Source organism: Pseudophryne corroboree, chromosome 4 (genome assembly GCF_028390025.1).
Source record: "Pseudophryne corroboree isolate aPseCor3 chromosome 4, aPseCor3.hap2, whole genome shotgun sequence".
In the NCBI taxonomy this organism is placed as follows: Eukaryota; Metazoa; Chordata; class Amphibia; order Anura; family Myobatrachidae; genus Pseudophryne; species Pseudophryne corroboree.
In genome coordinates, this window is record NC_086447.1 from 156,950,470 (window position 1) to 156,972,908 (window position 22,439).

The 22,439-nt window shown below is 46.1% G+C and overlaps 1 protein-coding gene and 1 non-coding gene across 3 annotated transcripts in view; both read left to right on the forward strand.

Moving 5' to 3' along the window:
* STAG1 (STAG1 cohesin complex component) overlaps nucleotides 1–22,439 on the forward strand; it is a 331,398-nt gene that overhangs the window by 229,825 nt on the left and 79,134 nt on the right. For both annotated transcript variants that reach the window (XM_063915509.1, XM_063915510.1), the window contains exons 11-15: nucleotides 3,401–3,499; nucleotides 6,189–6,268; nucleotides 6,512–6,619; nucleotides 8,392–8,506; nucleotides 8,736–8,853. In XM_063915509.1, the coding sequence (XP_063771579.1) occupies nucleotides 3,401–3,499; nucleotides 6,189–6,268; nucleotides 6,512–6,619; nucleotides 8,392–8,506; nucleotides 8,736–8,853 (520 nt within the window). The remainder of the gene's footprint in view (nucleotides 1–3,400; nucleotides 3,500–6,188; nucleotides 6,269–6,511; nucleotides 6,620–8,391; nucleotides 8,507–8,735; nucleotides 8,854–22,439) is intronic.
* LOC134913578 (U5 spliceosomal RNA) lies at nucleotides 11,274–11,390 on the forward strand. Its single transcript, XR_010177295.1, has one exon. It is a non-coding gene; the product is annotated as a U5 spliceosomal RNA (small nuclear RNA).

Sequence of the window (22,439 nt, forward strand, 5' to 3'; positions counted from 1 at the left end):
TTTGGGTATTTTTTTTCCAGTAGTACTACAGGTACCAGCGGGCCCGTTTTTCTCCCGCATGCTGGTACTTGTGGTTGTCCAAGTACCAGCTTGCGGGAGAGGCTTGCTGGGATTTGTAGTACTACAGGAAAAAACAATATTCTGTCATTTTACTCAAGGCTATCGGCCTCCAATCCGCAGCCCTTGGATGGGGGGGACAGCCTCGGGCTTCACCCCTGGCCCTTGGGTGGGTGGGGGGGGGGACCCCTTGATTGAAGGGGTCCCCACTCCCCCAGGGTACCCCGGCCAGGGGTGACTAGTTGGATATTTAATGCCACGGCCGCAAGGCACTGTATAAAAGTGACCCCCGGCTGTGGCATTATCTGTCCAGCTAGTGGAGCCCGATGCTGGTGTAAAAAATACGGGGGACCCCTACTCTTTTTGTCCCCCGTATTTTTTGCACCAGCACCAGGCGCAGAGCCCAGTGCTGGTTTTAAAAATACGGGGAATCCCCTGTCAATTTTTCCCCCATATTTTTAGAACCAGGACCATCTCGAAGAGCCCGAGGCTGGTTATGCTTTGGAGGGGGGACCCCACGCCATTTTTTTCCGGGTTTTTCCCCGTTTTTTTAAATTGCGGCAAAATCCGGCAAATCGGCCGTTTTTCGCCCGCGGGACTGTCGAATCCGTTTTTCATTGAATATGGTGAATTCCGGAAGCCACCTGTCGAATTAAAAAACGGCGATAATTTGCCGCGATTCGCCGCTAATTGCATATACCCCTAAATGCCTTATGCTTAAGGTCATTTTTTTGTTGGCTATTGCCTCTGCTAGGAGGGTGTCAGACTTAGGCGCTTTGTCCTGTCGTCCACCCTTTCTGATTTTTCATCGTGACAGTGCTTTTCTTAGAAATCGCCCTGTTATCTACCTAAGGTGGTGTCACCCTTCCACCTTAATCAAGAGATTGTGGTTCTGGCCTTTAGCTCTCCTGGTGTGTCCTCCAAAGAGCGGCCTTTGTATGTGGTATGGGCTTTCCGTTTTTATGTGGAAAGGACTGCCTCTATCAGGAGGTCAGATTCCCTATTTGTATTTTTTTGTTTTCACAAACGTTGCTGGCCTGCGAGTAAGCAAACCTTGGCCAGATGGATTAGAATGGTGATTGCACAAGCTTATGCGCAGACTGGTTTATCAGCTCGTTCTGCTATCAAGGCCCATTCTACTCTGTCTGTTGGACCTTCTTGGGCGGCCTGCCGTGGTGCGTCCGCTGAACAATTGTGCAAGGTGGCTACGTGGTCCTCAGTGAACACGTTCAGGTTCTATGCCTTTCATACTTCCGCCTCTCAGGATGCTTCCTTTGGACGCCGGGTTCTTGTGCTCGCTACAGTGAGTCCCCTCCAATGAGGAACTGCTTTAGGACATCCCCGATGTTATTCCCTGTGGAATACCAGTGTACCCCGCTGCAGAAAAGGAGGTTTATGGTAAGACTTACCATTGTTAAATCTCTTTCTGCGAGGTCCATTGGATTCCAGAGGGCGCCCACCCTGACGCACTTAGCTTCTTTGGGTTGGTATGGCATTAGCCGCTAGTCCCTTCTCCTGTCGTGAGAATCTGGGCCTATGTGACTAACGTCTACCATCTCTTACCTGCTACTGCATTTGCCTGGTTAACAAAACTGAGCTCCAGTGCCTGGAGGCGAGGCTATAGAGGAGGCGGTGCAGTGAATCCTGGGAACAGTCAAAGCTTTAGCCTGTTGGTGCCTCGGGTCAAGATCCAACTCTACACCCCATTGTTATTCCCTGTGGAATCCAGTGTACATCGCAGAAAGAGATTTAACTCTTGTAAGTCTTACCATAAATCTCCTTTTCGGCCACCAAGGAATACGTTATGTCTGGCGCAAACCCAACACATCCCATCACGACCCCAAGAACACCATCACCATAGTGAAACATGGTGGTGGCAGTATCATGCTTTGGGGATGTTTTTCAGCAGCAGGGACTGGGAAACTGTTTTGAGTCGAGGGAAATATGTATGGCGCTATATACAGGGATATTCTTGAGTAAAACCTGTTTGTCTGCCTGTGATTTGAGACTGGGATGGAGGTTCACTTTCCAGCAGGACAATGACTCGAAGCATACTGCTAAAGCAACACTCGAGTGGTTTAAGGGGAAACATTTAAATGTGTTGGAATGGCCTAGTCAAAGCCCAGATCTCAATCCAATTGAGAATCTGTGGACAGACTTGAAGATAGCTGTTCACAAGCGGAAACCATCCAGCATGAAAGAGTTTTGCCTTGGGGAATGGGCAAAAATCCCAGTGACAAGATGTGGCAAGCTCATAGAGACTTATCCAAAGTGACTTGCAGCTATAATAGCCGCAAAAGGTGGCTCTACAAAGTACTGACTTTAGGGGGGGTGAATAGCTATGCACGCTGAAGCTTTCTGTTTTGTCCTATTTGTTTGCTTCACAATAATAATAATAATAATAATTAGGAAAAAAAAATCTTCAAAGTTGTAGGCATGTTCTGTGAATGAAATGATGCAAACCTTCAAACGATCCATTTTAATTCCAGGTTGTTTGGCATCAAAACATGAAAAATGCAAAGGGAGGTGAATACTTTAGCAAGGCACTGTACTTATCCATATACTGATAGCTTCTGAATTAGAACAGAGCACTGCAATTTTCTTGTTCTATTTGTCTTTCTATGCTTTGGGATCTTTAGAGCCCTAATTAAGCAGCAGCTGAGAGGTCACTTAATAAGTTATTTCTGCATAATTGGTGCCATTAAATGTAATTAGTTTAGTGTTTTGTGTTTTTATTTGCAATCTATAACTAGGGATGTGGTGGTGTGTGTTTTTTTTTTTAAAATAGGATATCAAAACAATGTCTATTTATAAACAGTTATCTGTAAATACAGGTTTAGTCTCCCATATCCGAAATGCGTGGAATTAAAAGTTTTCAGGATATTTGATTTTTCCGTATTTTGTGCTAGTCTCATACAGTAATGAGATTTTGGGGATGGGACCAAAGTTTATACACAGAATAACTTTTTATTTCATATACACCTTATACACACAGCCTGAAGACAAGTTTATACAATTAATCATTTTGCGCTATAAACAAAGTATGTGTACAGTGAACCAGCAGAAAGCAAAGATGTCGAATATTCTATATTTCATAATTCTGCAAATTGGAGCCTTAAGCTGTTCATTCTCTGTCATATAAATACTTGTTCTCTGGTACGTATTTGAAACATTTGACATTTATGTAATAAAGCTAAAATACGTTTGTTTTTTCTCATTTTCATGATATCATTTCTTAATTCTAGGCCTTATGGAGAGAGTGGCTTGTCATTTCCTACTTGTGTAAATAATACCTTTGCCATTAACGGTTACTGTATGTGTTTTTTATTTTGTGTGGGTGTAGCAAGGAGAAGTGAGGCTCAAGTGCCTGAAAGCTCTCCAGAGCCTGTACACCAATAGGGAACTGTTCCCCAAGCTGGAGCTCTTCACTAATAGGTTCAAGGTACGTGTCTGCCTCATTTCAGTGTCTGCATAATTACAAAGGTTTAATATAGATATATATATATAGATAGATATATATATATATATATATATATATATATATATATATATACACACACACACCATAAATTATTTTATAGGGGGGATTTAAAGTAAACTTTAGTATGTTCAATCACACCTCATGGCAATTTGATGTACAGGCGCCCCCTCCCAATCCTTGCAGACTGTAGCACCAAATAAACATCCGGAATAGTTTATTACTTTAGAAGCACATGCACCCCATGCAAGATGTGCAGAATCCCAGGGGGGGATGCCCTTTGCCAGCTACTGTACCTCAGTAACTCCTCCTCCGCCAATACTGCATCATCTCTTCCCCACACAAGTTCTCCTAGCTCCTCCATGTCCATCAGAATCAGCAGTGCACAGCACTTTGTCCTATCATATAGTTGTCCTCGATGGGCATAGACAGCTGGTAGTAAACCAGATCAATTGGATTAGATGCTTGATAGTGGAGCTGCTGGGCTTTTCCTTTACCCCTCAGTATACGTATTTGTCAATAATGTCCTGGCTATTCTACATGCTTCATGCTATGCTACAGGTTATTCTACATTCCTCTTTGTTCATGTTATTTTAAAAACTGCACATCCCAGTATTTCCTGCTACAGTTTTATCATTCTGTAGTAGCAAACCTGTAGCAGAGCATGCTGGGACGTGATGTTTCACAGTAGCTTGGGGAGCCACTGGTTCGCCAGGAATAGCTCAGAGCATGATATTTATTATTAGTATCCTTTATTTATATGGCACCACAAGGTATCCACAGCACCCAATTACAGAGTACTTCAACTAAGTCACGGTTATCCTGGTTTATTTAAGACAATATAGGACAAGTACATGGTACATAAACATAGCTGCATCAGCAGACGACACTGACATAAGTATCAGGGTGGAAGAAAACCGCAAGATTTGGTGCAGTTGAAGATGTTTTAAGTAAGAGAAGGAAAAAGCACATGAGGTAAAAGGGCCCTGCTCAAAAGCGCTTACATTCTAAAGCATGGATCTTCAACCTGTGGCCCTCCAGCTCATCCCAGCATGCCCTGCTCATTTTTAGCATGCCTTAATAGTAAAACTGTGGCAGGGCATGCTGGGTTGTGCAGTTCCACAACAGCTTGAGGGCTGCAGGTTGAAGACCCATGTTCTAAACTAAAGCATTATTCTTAAACCTCGGCCCTCCAGCTGCTGTGGAAATACACATCCCAGCATGCCCTGAAACAGTTTTGCTATTAAGGCATGCTAAAACTGAAGCAGGGCATGCTGGGATGTGTAGTTTTCACAGCAGCAGGAGGGTCTAGGTTGAAGACCCATGTTCTAAAGGAATTACATTACATTACATTTATAGTAGACCGCCTCATGGCCTATCTGGATGCATGCTGGGACAAGTGGTTTTACAACACAGTTTTTTTATGCTTAGTACACTTAATATGAAGGGTTAGTGGATGTTACAGTAGAAAGGTTAGGGAAAGGGGTCTTGTGTACTTAAATATAGTTAGTGAAGTAAGTGTATGTATGTATCAGACATTTGTAAAAGCGCTGTTTAAAAAAACAACCTGATATTGCCATTTGTATGATTGGCATCGATGGCGATGATAGCACAAACCATCGATCAGTAACCATGCTGTGTGGTGCCATCATTATTTTTGCGCATGCACAGGCGGCAGGCTCAGCTTCTGACTGAGAGCCGGGGGCGGCGCTGAGCTGTTAATAACAGCCCAGCCCGTGTAACAGGCGTTACATCCGGATCTTACAATGTAAGAGGTGGGGACAGCGCGGGGACAGCTCTGTGCAGCATACAGCTACCATCAATGGCAGGAAACAGTCTGGTTCTCTGCCATCGATGGTTAAAAAAATATATATATATTTATATTCAAGTTGTGTTATAAACATCACTGGTTTTGACCCTTTGATGGCCATCCCTAATTACTGTTTAATTGGAAAATATATATATATTTTTTAAATGATTTCTTCAAAACCATTTGGATAACCGTAATGTAATTTTTTGTTTAAGAATGTTATGATTGCAATACTTTATTATTTTTGTCATCTTTAGTGATATGTTTTATGATCTATATATTTTCTCCTGTATTGCACCACTCTATGTAAATGTGGAATATCACTGCTGCGTAATCTAGCCTTCATAACAATGTGCTGTGGATTGTTACCCCCAGTATGGAAGTTCCCCTGAAGCAGCCTGCACGCAGCAGACTGACATATAAAGCATTGTTGTGTCTGTCACTGTTCCAATCAGTGGCTTCTCAGTTTTTGTGTACTCTGTGGATTCCAGCGCCCTCTAATGGACATTGTTGTTGTTGCAGACTTCACAAAACGCTGCCCTAGCAGCTCCGTAAACGCATGCGAGGGCTTGTTACATTATGTTCTTGCTAGTTGGATGATATAGTTTGTACTTAGCACTTCTGTAATAAAGAAAAATGATGAATTGGTAGTAGTAGGTTAATTACTGCCAATGTGTTTTATTACAATGTTTGAGGAAGTACTATACGCTTGAGTAATGTTAGTTCTAAAAATGTAATGTAACAATAGTAATTCCTTTATCTATAGTAGTGCACATTTCATTCATTTTTCAGAAACATGATACACTCAGTAATGTTATGGTAATTTCCACACTTTGCTTTCAGGACCGGATTGTATCAATGACATTGGACAAAGAATATGATGTTGCGGTTGAAGCAATTCGCCTGGTGACACTAATCCTTCAGTAAGTTATCCTGACTCTTTTCTGTACATGTTATCTATAGTCTCACTCTAAAGTTGGGGGCTTTGAGCTACAAGTGCAGTTTCTCATTTTCCATATATGTAGAATAGCAGGTCTCAGATCTTTCATTTGCATCAAATGATCCTTCCTGTAAAATTGTATCGGCTGTATATACAGTACTATAATAGAAAAATGTGTCACTGCATCTTTTTCCTGTAAACCACCTCTTCTTCTTACTAATTACAGTGGCAGTGAAGAAGCCTTGTCCAATGAAGACTGTGAGAACGTCTACCACTTGGTGTATTCTGCACACCGGCCTGTAGCTGTAGCAGCTGGGGAATTCCTGCACAAGAAGTAAGTGTAATGTTTGGAACAACACGCTTCAGGTCAGTGTCTGCGGGCCAAAATGCAGTTTCTAATGGTTTGTTGCTAGGTCTTAGGAATAGGAACGTTTAAAATAGGGTTTCTTATCTGCTTGTAGGGACTCTGCAAGACTTAATTAGGATTGTTGTGCTTGTTACTGTGTGTAGTGTGATCATACTCCGTAGTGCAGTATCTTAAAGTTGGTAATATGATTTACAATGAGTAATGTGTAAGAATCACGACGTGTAAAAATATTGTGTGTGGAAGTGTATAATTTACATATCCTAACTTCAGGGGAGTGGATGTTAGGGTGTCTTATTTGGGTAAAGGTACAGGTGACAGAAAATGTGTTAGGGTGTTGGTTGGTGTGACTGGATGCACCTTGCTGCTCCAGGCGATCACAGATTTGTTTGATCCCACAAGACTTTGCTTATTAGGGGACTCCCTCTTGCTGTCAGCAACTGCCTATTACGGACTCCACCTACTGCGCAGTCTGTGGGTAATGTGCCGCCACCACCGGGCTTCTACGATCAGCACCTGGAAATGCTCCCTGCTGTGTATGCATAGGCACACTGCTGCCACACCACCTGGTTGGTTCTGCTGATTCCCACTGGTCCCTCACATAGACAAGTCCCTGGACGGTAGTTTGCGGAGCTTGGAGACACTGAACTCAATCAAGGCAGCCAGAGAATGGATTATCTTTTTTGCCGTAATTCTGTTGTCGCAGGATACAGATAAAGTCTACCCTGCGTGCCGAGCTCTGTCTTCATTCTGGCCATACACTTGACAAGGGGCTAATGGGTTACTATTAGCCTGGTTGTATTTTCCTCTGGCCTTGATTGACATCGGAAATCGCCTTACAAGGTTTTGTTACTGATCACTGTGTTTTGAGTACGTGCAGCGATTTGCAGGCAGGTCCAAGGCAGCGTCTAATTGACTCTTGGAGTTGCAGCATATGGGCATGTTTAATCGGGATCCGGATTGAAAGTCGACAGTACCTAGGTCGACAATGTCTAGGTCGACCACTATTGGTCGACAGTAACTAGGTCGACAGGGTCAAAAGGTCGACATGTTCTAGGTCGACAGGTCAAAAGGTCGACATGAGTTTTTCACAATTTTTTTTCTTTTTTTTTTTTGAACCTTTTCATACTTAACGATCCACGTGGACTACGATTGGAACGGTAATCTGTGCCAAGCGGTAGCGGAGCGAAGGCACCATGCCCGAAGCATGGTGAGCGGAGCGAGCCATGCGAGGGGACGCGGTGCACTAATTGGGGTTCCCGGTCACTCTACGAAGAAAACGACACCAAAATAACATTAAAAACTCATGTCGACCTTTTGACCTGTCGACCTAGAACATGTCGACCTTTTGACCCTGTCGACCTAGTTACTGTCGACCAATAGTGGTCGACCTAGACATTGTCGACCTAGTTACTGTCGACTCTCAATACTACACCCGTTTAATCTGTTTTCTCTATTGCCTGCACTGACTTGGAGATCCTCTAGCTGCTTGCTGAGGTTACGGAGCAGTGGACTGGGTGTGAATGTTAGTTTTTCATATACCTGTATTGCCACCAAATATCGGTTCTAACTGATGATCCTTGGGTGTTTTTATAGTATTCTATTGTGAAACAAATTTGCAAGCTGCTGTATGGATTATGTAATGTTGATTTATGTACAGATTACGCTCTGCGTTATAAGGAATATTCTGATTGTATTTGGTAGGTGCTGATTGTGCAGCTTTGTTTCCCTCTTGTGTCTAGGTTATTTAGTAGACATGACCCACAAGCGGAAGAGGCCTTGGCTAAAAGAAGAGGACGGAGCAGTCCAAATGGAAATCTTGTGAAAATGCTGGTTCTATTCTTCCTTGAAAGTGAGGTAAGATATTGAGCCCTCATCACACACTACCATATTGCATGAAGATGTGTGCGCAGAGCTCAAGCCTATTAAGGTCTGCCTACTTTTCTGGTTATAGTGTAGTCGCCTGCACATAAATTAGCCAAAAGATTTACTTTCTGTGTTTTTATTTTGTTTCTTTTTCCTATGAAAACTGTCTGATCTCTGCATGTTTTCATCTGTCTGACAAGATGTATTTCCCACCCCGCAGTTACATGAGCATGCTGCGTACCTGGTGGACAGTTTATGGGAAAGTTCTCAGGAACTTCTGAAAGACTGGGAATGTATGGCAGAACTGCTGGTGGAGGAGCCGGTACAAGGGGAGGAAGGTAGGGCTGCATTCCCGGACCCAAAGCTCTTTATTTACTGGGACACCTCTAACATCACAGTGCTTTGATACAGTTTATCTGCATGTTACTCTTTATTTGGCATTTCTAAGCCTTTATCACAGCAGGTTACAGCACTGATAAAAAATTACTGGGGATGGGACAAGTTGTTTTTAGGTTCAAGAGGAAACTTCATTTACAAAGATGTTCCTACGTAGTATTTGTACATAATCAAGGCAGTATGTCTTCCATGTTCCAAGTATTCGTTTCTTACTCTTTAGAATTATTTTAAGTGAAATTCATTTGCTAGTGTCCTGTTTGTCACTCTTTGCTTGTTAGGCTTTCATTTCTACTAAGACATTGTTTACGTGCTACCTGTGCTTCAGTTGACAGTGCATATAAATAGTCTATCGTCTACATTCCGTAGGGACATAGGCTTTAAACAGTGGGTATCGGCTGAGTAGCAGTCTGGGCACCAAACAGTTAACAATTTTCCAGCAGCAGCCCTGGCTCCTTCTCCCCCTTAACCCAGCCCCAGACAAGCCAGTTTCTTTATCATCCACTAGGGGTCACTGGAGTACTCTTGGGATATGGACGGGCGTAGCCGAACAAGGGCACTGAATATTTAAATTTAGGACCCTCCCCCCCCTCCATATCCCCGAGTACCTCAGTGTACGACCCCAGTGTTTTTTCGGTGCTCACAGCACGAACAAGGCTTGTGGTATATCCACACTTGGATTTTTATTTTTAAATTTTTAATTTTTATTTTTACACTTAGCACATCCCTTCCCAGTTTCTGGAAAAACATGGGTCCGGGATAGTGCCGCTGCACGGGCAGCGAATGGCGTGTCGGTCCTCACAAAGAGCACCCTCACAGCCACAGGCGCTACAAGACAGCGCATGGCGTGTCGGTCCTCACAAAGAGCACCCTCACAGCCACAGGCAGACTGTCTCCTACTGCAACTGGACGGAGATTACAAGCCCCGTCACAGCCAGGAGGAGAGCTGAAAACTGGACGGTGCTTACAGTAAGAAGCCCCGTCACAGCCAGGATGGAAGCCCCGTCACAATCTGGACGGAGCTTACAGAAGTGCGACACTAAGGTATGGTGGGGGGGGGGTCAGGGCGGTCAGCTCACGCTGCCGCCCTGCTGTGTGGGAAAGCATTTATTTTTACCGCTGCTTTGCCCGCCGCTTACAGAGACCCCGCTGAACGAGAGAGCGGCCGCACGTCACTCACAGACGCCGGCCGCTCGCCCAGCCAATGTACCAGTACTCTGCACTGTAACGAGCGGCCGCACGTCACTCAGACGCCGGCCGCTCTTCCAGCAGGGGTGATAACCGAGCGGCCGCACGTCACTCAGACGCCGGCCGCTCTCCCAGCAGGGGGGTGATAACCGAGCGGCCGCACGTCACTCAGACGCCGGCCGCTCTCCCAGCACGGTAACCGAGCGGCCGCACGTCACTCAGACGCCGGCCGCTCTCCCAGCACGGTAACCGAGCGGCCGCACGTCACTCAGACGCCGGCCGCTCTCCCAGCCACTGTACGCGAGCGCCGCTCAAGCAGCCACTCTGCGTACCCGGGTCTAAAGCTCCGAGCGGCCGTACGTCACTAAAGACGCCGGCCGCTCTTCCAGCGCTGCACCCGGCCACTGCTGTATGAGGCGCCGCCCGTTCCTAGGGCTCCCCGGCGCAATATAGCAGCGCTCCCCGGGTTTCCCCAAGCTCCCTGCACTCGCTTCCGGCGCTGCACAGGGAGAAGCTACATCACAAGCAGCGCGGCTGCGGGGGGGGTGACGGTGAGTAAAGCCCATAGCAGCAGCAAAGGCTGCATGGGTTAATACACTGCTCAGTTCTAAATAAGACACTGCTCAGTTCTAAATAAGAATAATTCACTGCAGGCAGTGTTGAGAAAAGCCATAGCAGCAGAAGGCTGCATGGGGTAAGACTGCTTAGTGTTTAAACAGTTAATGAAAATAACTGGAAGGCTAACTAAAGTATAAGGCTGCATAATGTATTGTAAACTGCACGGAGTTTACTGTATAATAGACCTGTAACTGTAGAATAGGCTATTGAGCCTATATTTAAGGTATAATAGGCTATTAAGCCTATATATTAACGCTGCAGCAGGTAACCTGTCCTGTGATTTTCAGTGGAAGCATGGCATGAGGTCATTTTAATCATTGCTGTTCTTCCAGGTTATAATTCCAGACCCATACACCTATACTCCACAAGGAGGCGCAGGGGTGTTAGTAGGAATTTTTGGTTCAGGTTTTCACATAAGTTAGCCATGTAATCTGTATTTCTAATTAATTCTAGAACATTCCTGCCCTACATCTCTCAGCCACCAGAGGCGCAGGGAAGTTAGTAGGAATTTGGTTCGGGTTTCATATGCCCATGTGAACTGCTTTTCACATAAAAGAAAATGTTTTGATTTCTCTTCATATCTAATAAATCTTTCGTTTGTTGCTAAAGATTTCCGTAGAGAGAAACAAGCTTGATAACATATATATATATATGACACATAATAACTTCATTAAGTCGTGCAAGTGTCTGTCTATTGCCTATTATTTTCTGGTGTCTGTCTACATAGCGAGTAAGGCTATAGTGCAGACTAGAAATAATTTTAAAAATCCTATGTTAACATTGGCAATTCAAATTAAAAGAGCGGTAACATCGGAGTCTCGGAATGACTCCGCCAGCCCTAACAAAAGACAGTCTTCCAAAGGGCCAATTTTCCTTTGGGTACCAGAGTGTTTATTTAACTCGATTCTATGTCAAATTATAACTACGAGTGAAAAGGGTACATTAGACCAGCACTCAGATAGTGCGGGGGGGTTGTTAACAACCATACATAATCGTTTCCAAAAGGACGCGACCCGCCATTGCTAGATGATTTTCTGTCAAAAACCCAGGATACATTTGGGTCACTAGAATCTATGTATCAAACAATGACGATCACTGGTAAAAGAAGCCGCAGAGTATATCTGTAAAGCTTCTGCTAACGCCGGTTATTTTCATTGTCGCTAGTTAAGCGCGACAAGGCCAGAGCCTGGTTGCTCATAAATTTGAGTATATTTGTAACGGCGTTTTATCCCTTTATAAGGAACAGTCACGCCTTGTAACGACAGGACGTTACAGTCAGCAAGCCAGTGGTTTGATGACTTCTTTTACAATTGTGGAAGCGCGTCTTTACATGTTACATTTGCGAGGTTTCAGGACTTCAACTCATACAGGTCTCAGCTATTTACAGCTTAAAGGACAAAACTGCCTCTGTCAAACGGTTGGCAGGTTGTCATTTAGTCTTTGCTGGTTTATAAACCAGGCAGTAGTACGCCAACAGAGTCAGAGTTACTTATTCCCCTCTGTTTGAGCAAAACCAAACAGCTCCGTTGCAATATCAATCAGCAAGTCATTTACTACAGTTAGAAAATGGATTTTCTGCGGTTAGTATTGGCTTATTGGAGCCACACAATTGCAGAATTGCATTTGAATGCGTATTTACCCAGTCCGGTTTGTTCTTCACAGGTTCTAGCGGTTGCAGATCGCCACAACCATTAACCATTTCATGTCTACCGTTGTTTATCGCTTTGGGTATTTACCAAAGGGAGGTTGGGATGATAACTCATCTCACATAAGAACTCTGTCTCAACAAAGTTCCTTTAACTTGCGCTACTAAGGTATACTGCGGTAGCAGATCAAGTTCGAAAACAATCACATCTAATTCCGTCTAAACGATGTCAATGCTTAGGTAAGATGATAAATACGGCAAGACTTTTACCTACTACACCAGCAATAACAAATGTACGTCTAGTAATTAGTGCAAAACACGCACACTAGCGGTACATTGGTGTATTCACCTATTAAGAATAAAGATGTGTTTTCAATTTAGTTCGCCACCCTTCACTCGCGTTTCCCACAGAGGGAAAAGGGTGCATATACTCTGGACGACAGTCGCAGAGGGTCAGGATTTGTAGTTAAAATCAGCAACAAAGGTTCTAAAACACGACAGATTGCTGTCGATAAAGGTCCTAGAACTCTGTGCATTTTACAATGCAATACATGATTCGCTTCAGTCTGACCAGGTATATACTCTGGTTTCTCTTAAGAACGAATAAATCTTTCGCCTTTTACTAATAGCTCATCCCACAGGTTCTGTGGGAATGTCAGACCCAGTGGGTCGTGGAGTGTCTAAAACGCGGCTATATAGCCTTCATGTGCACCATGTTGGTGCACGTTTACACGTTATAAATGGTGGCGCCATCAGCATCTAGCTTTCGGCTGCCTACTGTTACAAGTATCAAACAGCTCTCCCGCCCACGAGGGAAGCTTTGGTACGTCCCAAGAGTACTCCAGTGACCCCTAGTGGATGATAAAGAAAATAGGATTTTGGTACTTACCAGGTAAATCCTTTTCTTTGAATCCATAGGGGGCACTGGACGCCCACCCAGAGCAGTTTTACCTGGGTTGTTTTAAGCTCAAGGGAGCTTAGGGTAACAAGTTTTACTTCATTGATATTAAGCTCAGAGGAGCTTATGGTAACACATTTTCACCGATTGGTTCAAATTTATAAAGTTCTATCGGTTATGGTGTCAACTGTTTAGTTGACAGTAAGGTTATGGGTCAACATTGTTGTTGTCCGTTATGTTATAGGTATTCTCCATTGTCAACCTCTCTATATCGTTCCTGTTCGCTCAGTAAAAAACACTGAGGTCGTACACTGAGGTACTCGGGGATATGGAGGGGGGGGAGGGTCCTAAATTTAAATATTCAGTGCCCTTGTTCGGCTACGCCCGTCCATATCCCAAGAGTACTCCAGTGCCCCCTATGGATTCAAAGAAAAGGATTTACCTGGTAAGTACCAAAATCCTATTTTTTAGGTTGTCACCTTGCAGGGGTAAGCACTGTTAGGGGCTACTTTTTAAGTAGTTTTTTATTATTTCTTTTTTGAGTGTGCAGCGCTAGGCATCCTACAGGACGCCCGCACTGCCGCTCCACCTACCCCTGGCGCTGGAGGCCGCAGCTCTGGCCATGGGTTAGTCTTCGTTCGGCTGGGTCCTCCCCTGCACACACGGAACCGCAGCCAGGCACCTTGGTGGACAGGTAAGCTACTCCCTGCTAGACCACCAGGGGCAGCATGTAATGGGACACTATATTGTCAGCGCCTATTTTCTCGGGCTCCCTATCAAAAGGTGGAAGTATGCTCTCGCCATAAGCTCCTCCCTTGGCACAGATCGCTTTCCTCAAAGAGGCGTCCCGCCTCTGAGTTTCTCCTCTCCCCTACCTAGCTGAGACACTCTGGCAGATTTATTAAGCCTGGTGAAGTGATAAAGTGGAAGGTGATAACGCATAGTCCAATCAGCTTGTAACTTCCATGTAAAAGGCTGGGTTTGAAAAATGACCGTTAGGAGCTGACTGGATGGTGTGTTATCACCTTCCACTTTATCACTTCACCAGGCTTAATAAATCTGCCCCTGAGTACCCATTTAACTTCTCTGCCTACACCAGCAAGTTTCTGTTGAGTTGTCTCCTGGTCTCCCTGTATACCTCCTCCTCAGCAGTCAGGTTTACAGTTAGTACCTTCCTGCTGACTGTGGTTTGGACTGCTGAGCATTTTCTGCCCACTTTTACTTGCATTGGATGTACGCGAGTGCTTGTTTTTGTTTAGCGTGTTGATTATTCACTTAACCATTTCTGCACTGTTATTCTTTTGACATTACAGCAAGCTGTATTGCATTACAGAAACCGGGGTATTATAGTATTCCCCAATCTCCTAAACACCACTTGTTTGTTTTTGTGTAGCAATAACATTCAATGCACTATACCTTGTTACACACGTGTGTATGTATCATATATACACACACACACACACGATATTAATTTGTGTGTTTGGATTGGCTTGGATTATTCAACCATGTCTGCCAAGAGCAAAGTGCGCAGGGTGGTGTGCGCTCCAGTGTTGCGTTCCTGCAGGTCTTTTTCCGCTATGCTTTCTCTTCAGGATACGGACCAGGATGGTCTCTGTATCCAGTGACGCAACGAGAGGTGCCCTCAGCCACAGTTCTAGCCAAGCACTAGCTTAGGCTGCCTCTCTTTCACAGGTAATGTTGCAGTTGGTGGATTGGCTTGTACTCCTTCTACCAATCAGTACAGGGTTAGCGCAGGTGTCCCCCTTTTTCCAGCAGATGCTGGAGAAGGGAACATGCTTCTAAGCGTAGACCTTAAAGTCAGGAAGGCATTCCTTCCCATTCGTGTTATGATTTGAACTCTAGGTTTCCTCTGACTCCCGAGGCCATTGTGTCCATGACTTCCTCTGCCCAGGAGGAATCCTTGTCTCGGGTAGATGTGGCGGGCCTAATTCAAGCAGTCAAATCAATTCTTTTAATTGATAATGCGGAGCAGGCACCTAGGTTTAAAACTGTAGTATTCAAGCGTCAGAAGTGTTTTAGTGGCATTCCCTACATCTCTGCAGCTTGATGATCTTTTGGCAAGGCTTGATCTACTCCGAACAAGCGCTTTCAGGTCTCTAAGTGCATTGCTGCATTTTATATTCTCCCTGTTGCAGACACAACCAAGTTGGGAGTCTCCTCCCTCAGTAGACGCTCACATTGCCCGTCTAGTTCCGATCCCTAACATGAATTATTTTTAGGATCCGAATGATGGGAAGTTGGAATCTTTTCAGTAAGGTTATTTATTGTCATGCCGTGCTATTCCATGGTCTGCTGTGACATCCACTTGGGTGGCTAATGCCATAGGTGGTTGGCCGGACCCCTTTGAAGATGGCCTCTTTTCTGGTACAAATAGGATCCAATTATTGTCTTTAGGGACACACATCCGGGAGATTGCTTCCTATCTTGGTGAGGCAGATATAGATAGTGGTATCCTCACCTCCAAGGTGTCTGCTTCCTCCATGTTGGTCAGGAGAGCGCCCTGGCTTCGTTCCTGATGCACTGATGCAGACTCTAAGAAGTCCCTTGAGGCTATTCCTTATTCTGGGTTAATTCTTTTTGGTCCAGAATCGTACAAAATTGTGGCAGCTCTTCTCCTTTCGGCGGCAGCTGCTCTGTTGCGAGTGTCTATTTTTTGTTCATTTTGTCTGAAGGGTAAGTCCAGGGGTCAGTCCATTTTTATTTTAAAAGGTTCTAACACCAAGAGCTCCAAGCCCTTGGGTGTAAGTAGCCCTAGTCTACCTGATGCCCATCCACCAAGCCTGCTGACAAACCTCACACATGGCGTTGGTGGGCCTCCACCTGGGATACCGTAGCGTGTTAGGCCGACTTCTGATTTTCTCAGAGAGATGGATGGCAACCACGTATGATTCCTAGGTACAATGTGTAGTCTTTCAGGGCTACACTCTAACCTTCCTGGAACGTGCTGAGGCCCAATTTTTCCCACGGCTGATCCTTAACCTCAAGACCCTTCACAGGTACCTGCAGGTCCCCAAGTTCTGTGGAGTCTGTAAGGTCCATCATTCTGGTCCTGGAGTCAGGAGATTTAATGACCTCCTTGCACATCTAGGACACCTATTTGTATGTTCCGATCCGCTTCTTCCGGGCTGCGGTTTGCAAGGAACATTACCAATTTCGGGCTTTGCCTTTTGGTACTTTCCACAGCTCCTCATGTCTTCACGAAAGTCATGGCGTTCAGGGCAGTTAATTTGCGACGCAGAGGTATTGGGATTCTAAAATATCTTGACAATCTTCTTATACTCGTCCAGTCTCTCGATGTCCTCAGGAAATACCTCAGTCTCGCGATAGGCTTCAAACATCCCACTTGGAAAAGGGCCAACCCTTTTGGGTTCCGGATTGGGTTCTCCTCACCACTGATGCAAGTGGTGAGGGCAGTGACCTGTCAACAGTCCCTTTCTAGGGTCAAGAGAGCCAATTTCTGATCAACAATCTGGAACTCCGAGAGCTTTGTCTAGCTCTGCCTCTCCGCCAGCATCGTCCAGTCCAAGTACAATCCGACAACGCAATTGCAGTTGCAACACCGTGAATGAAGCGAGTGTTATTCTCAACTGGACATGGTGTCTACTACCAGCTTTGTCTGCAGTCTTCATTCACGGAGTAATGAAGCGGACTTCCTAAGCCACCAGGAAGTTCATTCCAGCGAGTGCGCTCTTCATCTACACTCCTTTCAGCTCCTAGATCATCGCTGGGACTTTCAGGACGTTGATTTGATGGTGTCTCAACATAACCACAAGCTACCATGGTACTGCTCACGCACCAGGAATTCAGGAGCTCTTCTGGTGGATGCCTTGGCTTATCTGTGGCTTTTCTGTCACATGTACATTTTTTTTTTCTCCGATCTCGTTGATTCCTCGAGTTCTCCACAAGGTGAAGTTGGCAGACAGCACCAGAATCCTGGTAGCTCCCGACAGGTAGCCTGGCCGCGAAAGGCTTGATACCCGGATCTCCTTGGCCTCTCCATCGACGCTCCGCAGCACAATCCTCTTTGGCAGGATATTCTGTCTCAGGACCCATGCCTCCATCCAGATCTTCCCCATCTCGATTTGAGGCATTTGTCCTAAGAGCGAATGGGTTCTCCAGTCCTGTCATTTGTACCATGTTACATGCCCGTAAACCCCCTTCTGCTCAGATTTACTTCTGGTGTTCGGCTCAGGGTTTAATATCCAGGTTCTTTCGACTTTCCCGAGTCCTCTGCTTTCTGCAGGCGGGTCTGGAATTGGGTTTCTGCCTCTCTTTTTCTCTAACGTCCTAGTGGATGCTGGGAACTCCGTAAGGACCATGGGGAATAGCGGGCTCCGAAGGAGGCTGGGCACTCTAGAAAGATCTTAGACTACCTGGTGTGCACTGGCTCCTCCCACTATGACCCTCCTCCAAGCCTCAGTTAGATTTCGTGCCCGGCCGAGGTTGGATGCACACTAGGGGCTCTCCTGAGCTCTTAGAAAGTTATAGTCTTAGAATTTGTTATTTTCAGTGAGACCTGCTGGCAACAGGCTCACTGCAGCGAGGGACTAAGGGGAGAAGAAGCGAACTCGCCTGCTTGCAGCCGGATTGGGCTTCTTAGGCTACTGGACACCATTAGCTCCAGAGGGATCGACCGCAGGCCCAGCCTTGATGTTCGGTCCCGGAGCCGCGCCGCCGTCCCCCTTACAGAGCCAGAAGCAAGAAGATGGTCCGGAAAATCGGCGGCATGAAGACTCTGTCTTCACCAAGGTAGCGCACAGCACTGCAGCTGTGCGCCATTGCTCCTCTCACACACTTCACACTCCGGTCACTGAGGGTGCAGGGCGCTGGGGGGGGCGCCCTGAGGCAGCAATAAAAACACCTTGGCTGGCTAAAATACCTCAATATATGGCCCCAGGGGCTATATATGAGGTAAATACCCCTGCCAGAATTCCATAAAAAACGGGAGAATAGGCCGCGAAAAAGGGGCGGAGCCTATCTCCTCAGCACACTGGCGCCATTTTTCCCTCACAGCTCGGCTGGAGGGAAGCTCCCTGGCTCTTCCCTGCAATTCTACAGTACAGTAAGAGGGAAAAGAGAGGGGGGGCATTAAAATTGGCACTGTATACAGTATATTATATAAAAGCTATTAGGGACATAACTCAGTTAGTCCCTGTATATATATATATAGCGCTCTGGTGTGTGCTGGCATACTCTTACTCTGTCCCCCCAAAGGGCTTTTGTGGGTCCTGTCCTCGTTTAGAGCATTCCCTGTGTGTCTGCGGTGTGTCGGTACGGCTGTGTCGACATGTTGAATGAGGAGGCTTATATGGTGACAGAACAGAGGCCGATATATGTGATGTCGCCCCCTGTGGGGCCGACACCAGAGTGGATGGATAGGTGAAAGGTATTAACCGACAGTGTCAACTCCTTACATAAAAGGGTGGATGACGTAACAGCTGTGGGACAGCCGGCTTCGCAGCCCGCGCCTGCCCAGGCGTCTCAAAGGCCATCAGGGGCTCAAAAACGCCCGCTCTCTCAGATGGCAGACACAGATGTCGACACGGAGTTTGACTCCAGTGTCGACAAGGTGGAGACATATACACAATCCACTAGGAACATCCGTGACGTGATCCCGGCAATAAAAAATGTGTTATACATTTCTGACTTTAACCCAAGCACCTCTAAAAATGGGTTTTAGGTTTGGGGAGAAAAAACAGGCAGTGTTTTGTTCCCCCATCAGATGAATAAATGAAGTGTGTGAAAGCGTGGGTTCCCCCGTTAAGAAACTGGTAATTTATAAAAAGTTACTGATGGCGTACCCTTTCCCGCCAGGTGGATAAGTTACGCTGGGAGATATCCCCTAGGGTGGATAAGGCGCTCACACGTTTGTCAAAAAAGGTGGCACTGCCGTCTTAGGATACGGCCACTTTAATAGGTACCTGTTGATAAAAAACAGGAGGCTATCCTGAAGTCTGTATTTACACACTCAGGTACTAGACTGAGACCTGCAGATAGTGCTGCTGCAGCGTGGTCGGTGACCCTGTCAAACAGGGATACTAGTTGGCAAACATAAAAACATATTAAAGACGTCGTCTTATATATGGGGGATGCACAGAGGGATATTTTGCCGACTGGCATCCAAAATAAATGTAATGTCCATTCTGTCAGGAGGGTATTAGAGACCTGTCACTGGACAGGTGATGCTGACTTAAAAAGCGCATAGAGAGCCTTATAAGGGTGAGGAATTATTTGGGGATGGTCTCTGGGACCTCGTATCCACAGCAACTGCTGGGAAGAAATAATTTTACCTCAGGTTTCCTCACAGTCAAAGGTACAGTCCTTTCGGCTTCAGAAAAGCAAGCGGGTCAAATGGCGCTTCCTTTCTGTACAGAGACAAGGGTAGAGGGAAAAAAGCTGCACCAGTCAGCCTGTTCCCAGAATCAAGATTCTTCCCCCGCCTCCTGTGAGGCCACACCATGACGCGGGTGCTCCACAGGTGTAGCCAGGTACGGTGGGGGGCCGTCTCAAAAATTTCAGCAATTAGTGGGCTCGCTCACAGGTGGATCCCTGTTTCTTTCAAGTAGTATTTCAGGGGTACAAGCTGGAATTCGAGATGTCTCCCCCCAGCCGTTTCCTAAAATATGCCTTGCTGACAACTCCCTCAGGCAGGGAGGCTGTGCTAGAGGCAATTAATAAGCGGTATTCCCAGCAGGTAATACTCAAGGTGCCCCTACTTCAACAAGGACGGGGTTACTATTCCACACGGGTTGGGGTACCGAAACCGCATGGTTCGGTGTGACCCATTTTATATTTAAAATCTTTGAACACAAAAATTCAAGTTCAAGATGGAATCGCTCAGGGCGGTTATTCCAAGCCTGGACGAGGGGGATTACATGGTATCCTGGGACATCAAGGATGCTTACCTGCATGTCCCCATTTACCATCCTCGCCAGGAGTACCTCAGATTTGTGGTACAGGATTACCATTACCAAGTCCAGACACTGCCGTTTGGACTGTACATGGCACCGAGGGTGTTTTATCAAGGTAATGGCCGAAATGTTGATACTCCTTCAAAAAAAGGGAGTTGTAATTATCCCGTACTTGGACAATCTCGTTATAAGGGCGAGGTCCAAGGAGCAGTTGGTAGTCGGGGTAGCACTATTTTGGAAAGTGCTACAACAGCATGGTTGGATTCTAAACAGTCCAAAGTCACAGCTGGTTCCTATGACACGTCTACTGTTCCTGGGGATGGTTCTGGACATAAACCAGAAATAGTGTTTCTCCCGGAGGAGAAAGCCAAGGAGTTGTCATCTCTAGTCAGAGACCTCCTGAAGCCAAAATAGGTAGCGGTGCATCATTGCACGCGAGTCCTGGGAAAAATGGTAGCTTCCTACGAAGCAATCCCATTAGGCAGGTTCCATACAAGAACTTTTCAGAGGGACCTGTTGGACAAGTGGTCCGGATCGCATCTTCCGATGCATAGGCTGATAACCCTGTCTCCAAGAACCAGGGTATCTCTACTGTGGTGGCTGCAGAGTGCCCATCTTCAAGAGGGCCGCAGGTTCGGCATACAGGACTAGGTCCTAGTGACCATGGATTCCAGCCTTTGAGGCTGGGAGGCAGTCACACAGGGAAGAAATTTCCAGGGACTTTGGTCAAGTCAGGTTATTTCCCTACACATAAATATTCTGGACCTGAGGGCCATTTACAAGGCCCTGAGGCCGGCAAGGCCTCTGCTTCAAAACCAGCCGGTACTGATCCAATCAGACAACATCACGGCAGTCGCCCATGTAAACCAACAGGGCGGCACAAGAAGCAGGATGGCGATGGCAGAAGCCACAAGGATTCTCCGATAGGCGGAAAATCATGTGTTAGCACTGTCAGCAGTGTTCATTCCCGGAGTGGACAACTGGGAAGCAGATCTTCTCAACAGACACGACCTCCACCCGGGAGAATGGGGACTTCCTCCAGAAGTCTTCCAATAGGATTGTACACCATTGGGAAAGGCCACAGGTGGACATGATGGCGTCCCGCCTCAACAAAAAGCTATAAAAGATATTGCACCGGGTCAAGGGACCCTCATGCGATAGCTATGGACGCTCTGGTAACACCGTGGGTGTACCAGTCGGTTTATGTGTTCTCCCCTCTTCCTCTCATACCAAAGGTACTGAGAATAATAAGAAGGCGAGGAGTAAGAACGATACTCGTGGATGGCCAAGAAGAGCTTGGTACCCAGAACTTCAAGAATTTATATCAGAGGACCCATGGCCTCTGCCACTCAGACAGGACCTGCGGTAGCAGGGCCCTGTCTGTTCCAAGACTTACCGCGGCTGCGTTTGTCGGCATGGCGGTTGAACGCCGGATCCTGAAGGAAAAGGGCATTCCGGAGGAAGTCATTCCTACGCTTACTAAAGCCAGGAAAGAGGTTACAGCAACTCATTATCACCGCATATGGCGAAAATATGTTGCATGGTGTGAGGCCGAAAGGGCCCCAACAGAGGAATTTCAACTAGGTCGATTTCTGCATTTCCTGCAAGCAGGAGTGATTATGGGCCTTAAATTGGGTTCCATTAAGGTACAGATCTCGGCTCTGTCGATTTTCTTTCAAAAAGAACTAGCTTCAGTACCTGAAGTTCAGACATTTATAAAAGGAGTGCTGCAGAGTCAGCCCCCGTTTGTGCCTCCTGTGGCACCTTGGGATCTCAACGTGGTGTTGAGTTTCTTAAAATCACATTGGTTTGAACCACTAAAGACCGTGGATCTGAAATATCTCATGAAATATCTCACGTGGAAGGTGGTTATGTTATTGGCCTTGGCTTCTGCGAGGCGAGTATCAAAGTTGGCGGCTTTGTCTTGTAAAAGCCCTTATTTGATTTTCCATATGGATAGGGCAGAATTCAGGACTCGTCCCCAGTTTCTCCCAAAGGTGGTGTCAGCGTTTCACCTGAACCAGCCTATTGTGGTGCCTAGGCTACTAGGGACTTGGAGGACTCCAAGTTGCTAGACGTTGTCAGGGCACTGAAAATATATGTTTCTCTAACGTCCTAGTGGATGCTGGGGACTCCGTCAGGACCATGGGGATAGCGGGCTCCGCAGGAGACAGGGCACATCTAAAAAGCTTTTTAGGTCACATGGTGTGTACTGGCTCCTCCCCCTATGACCCTCCTCCAAGCCTCAGT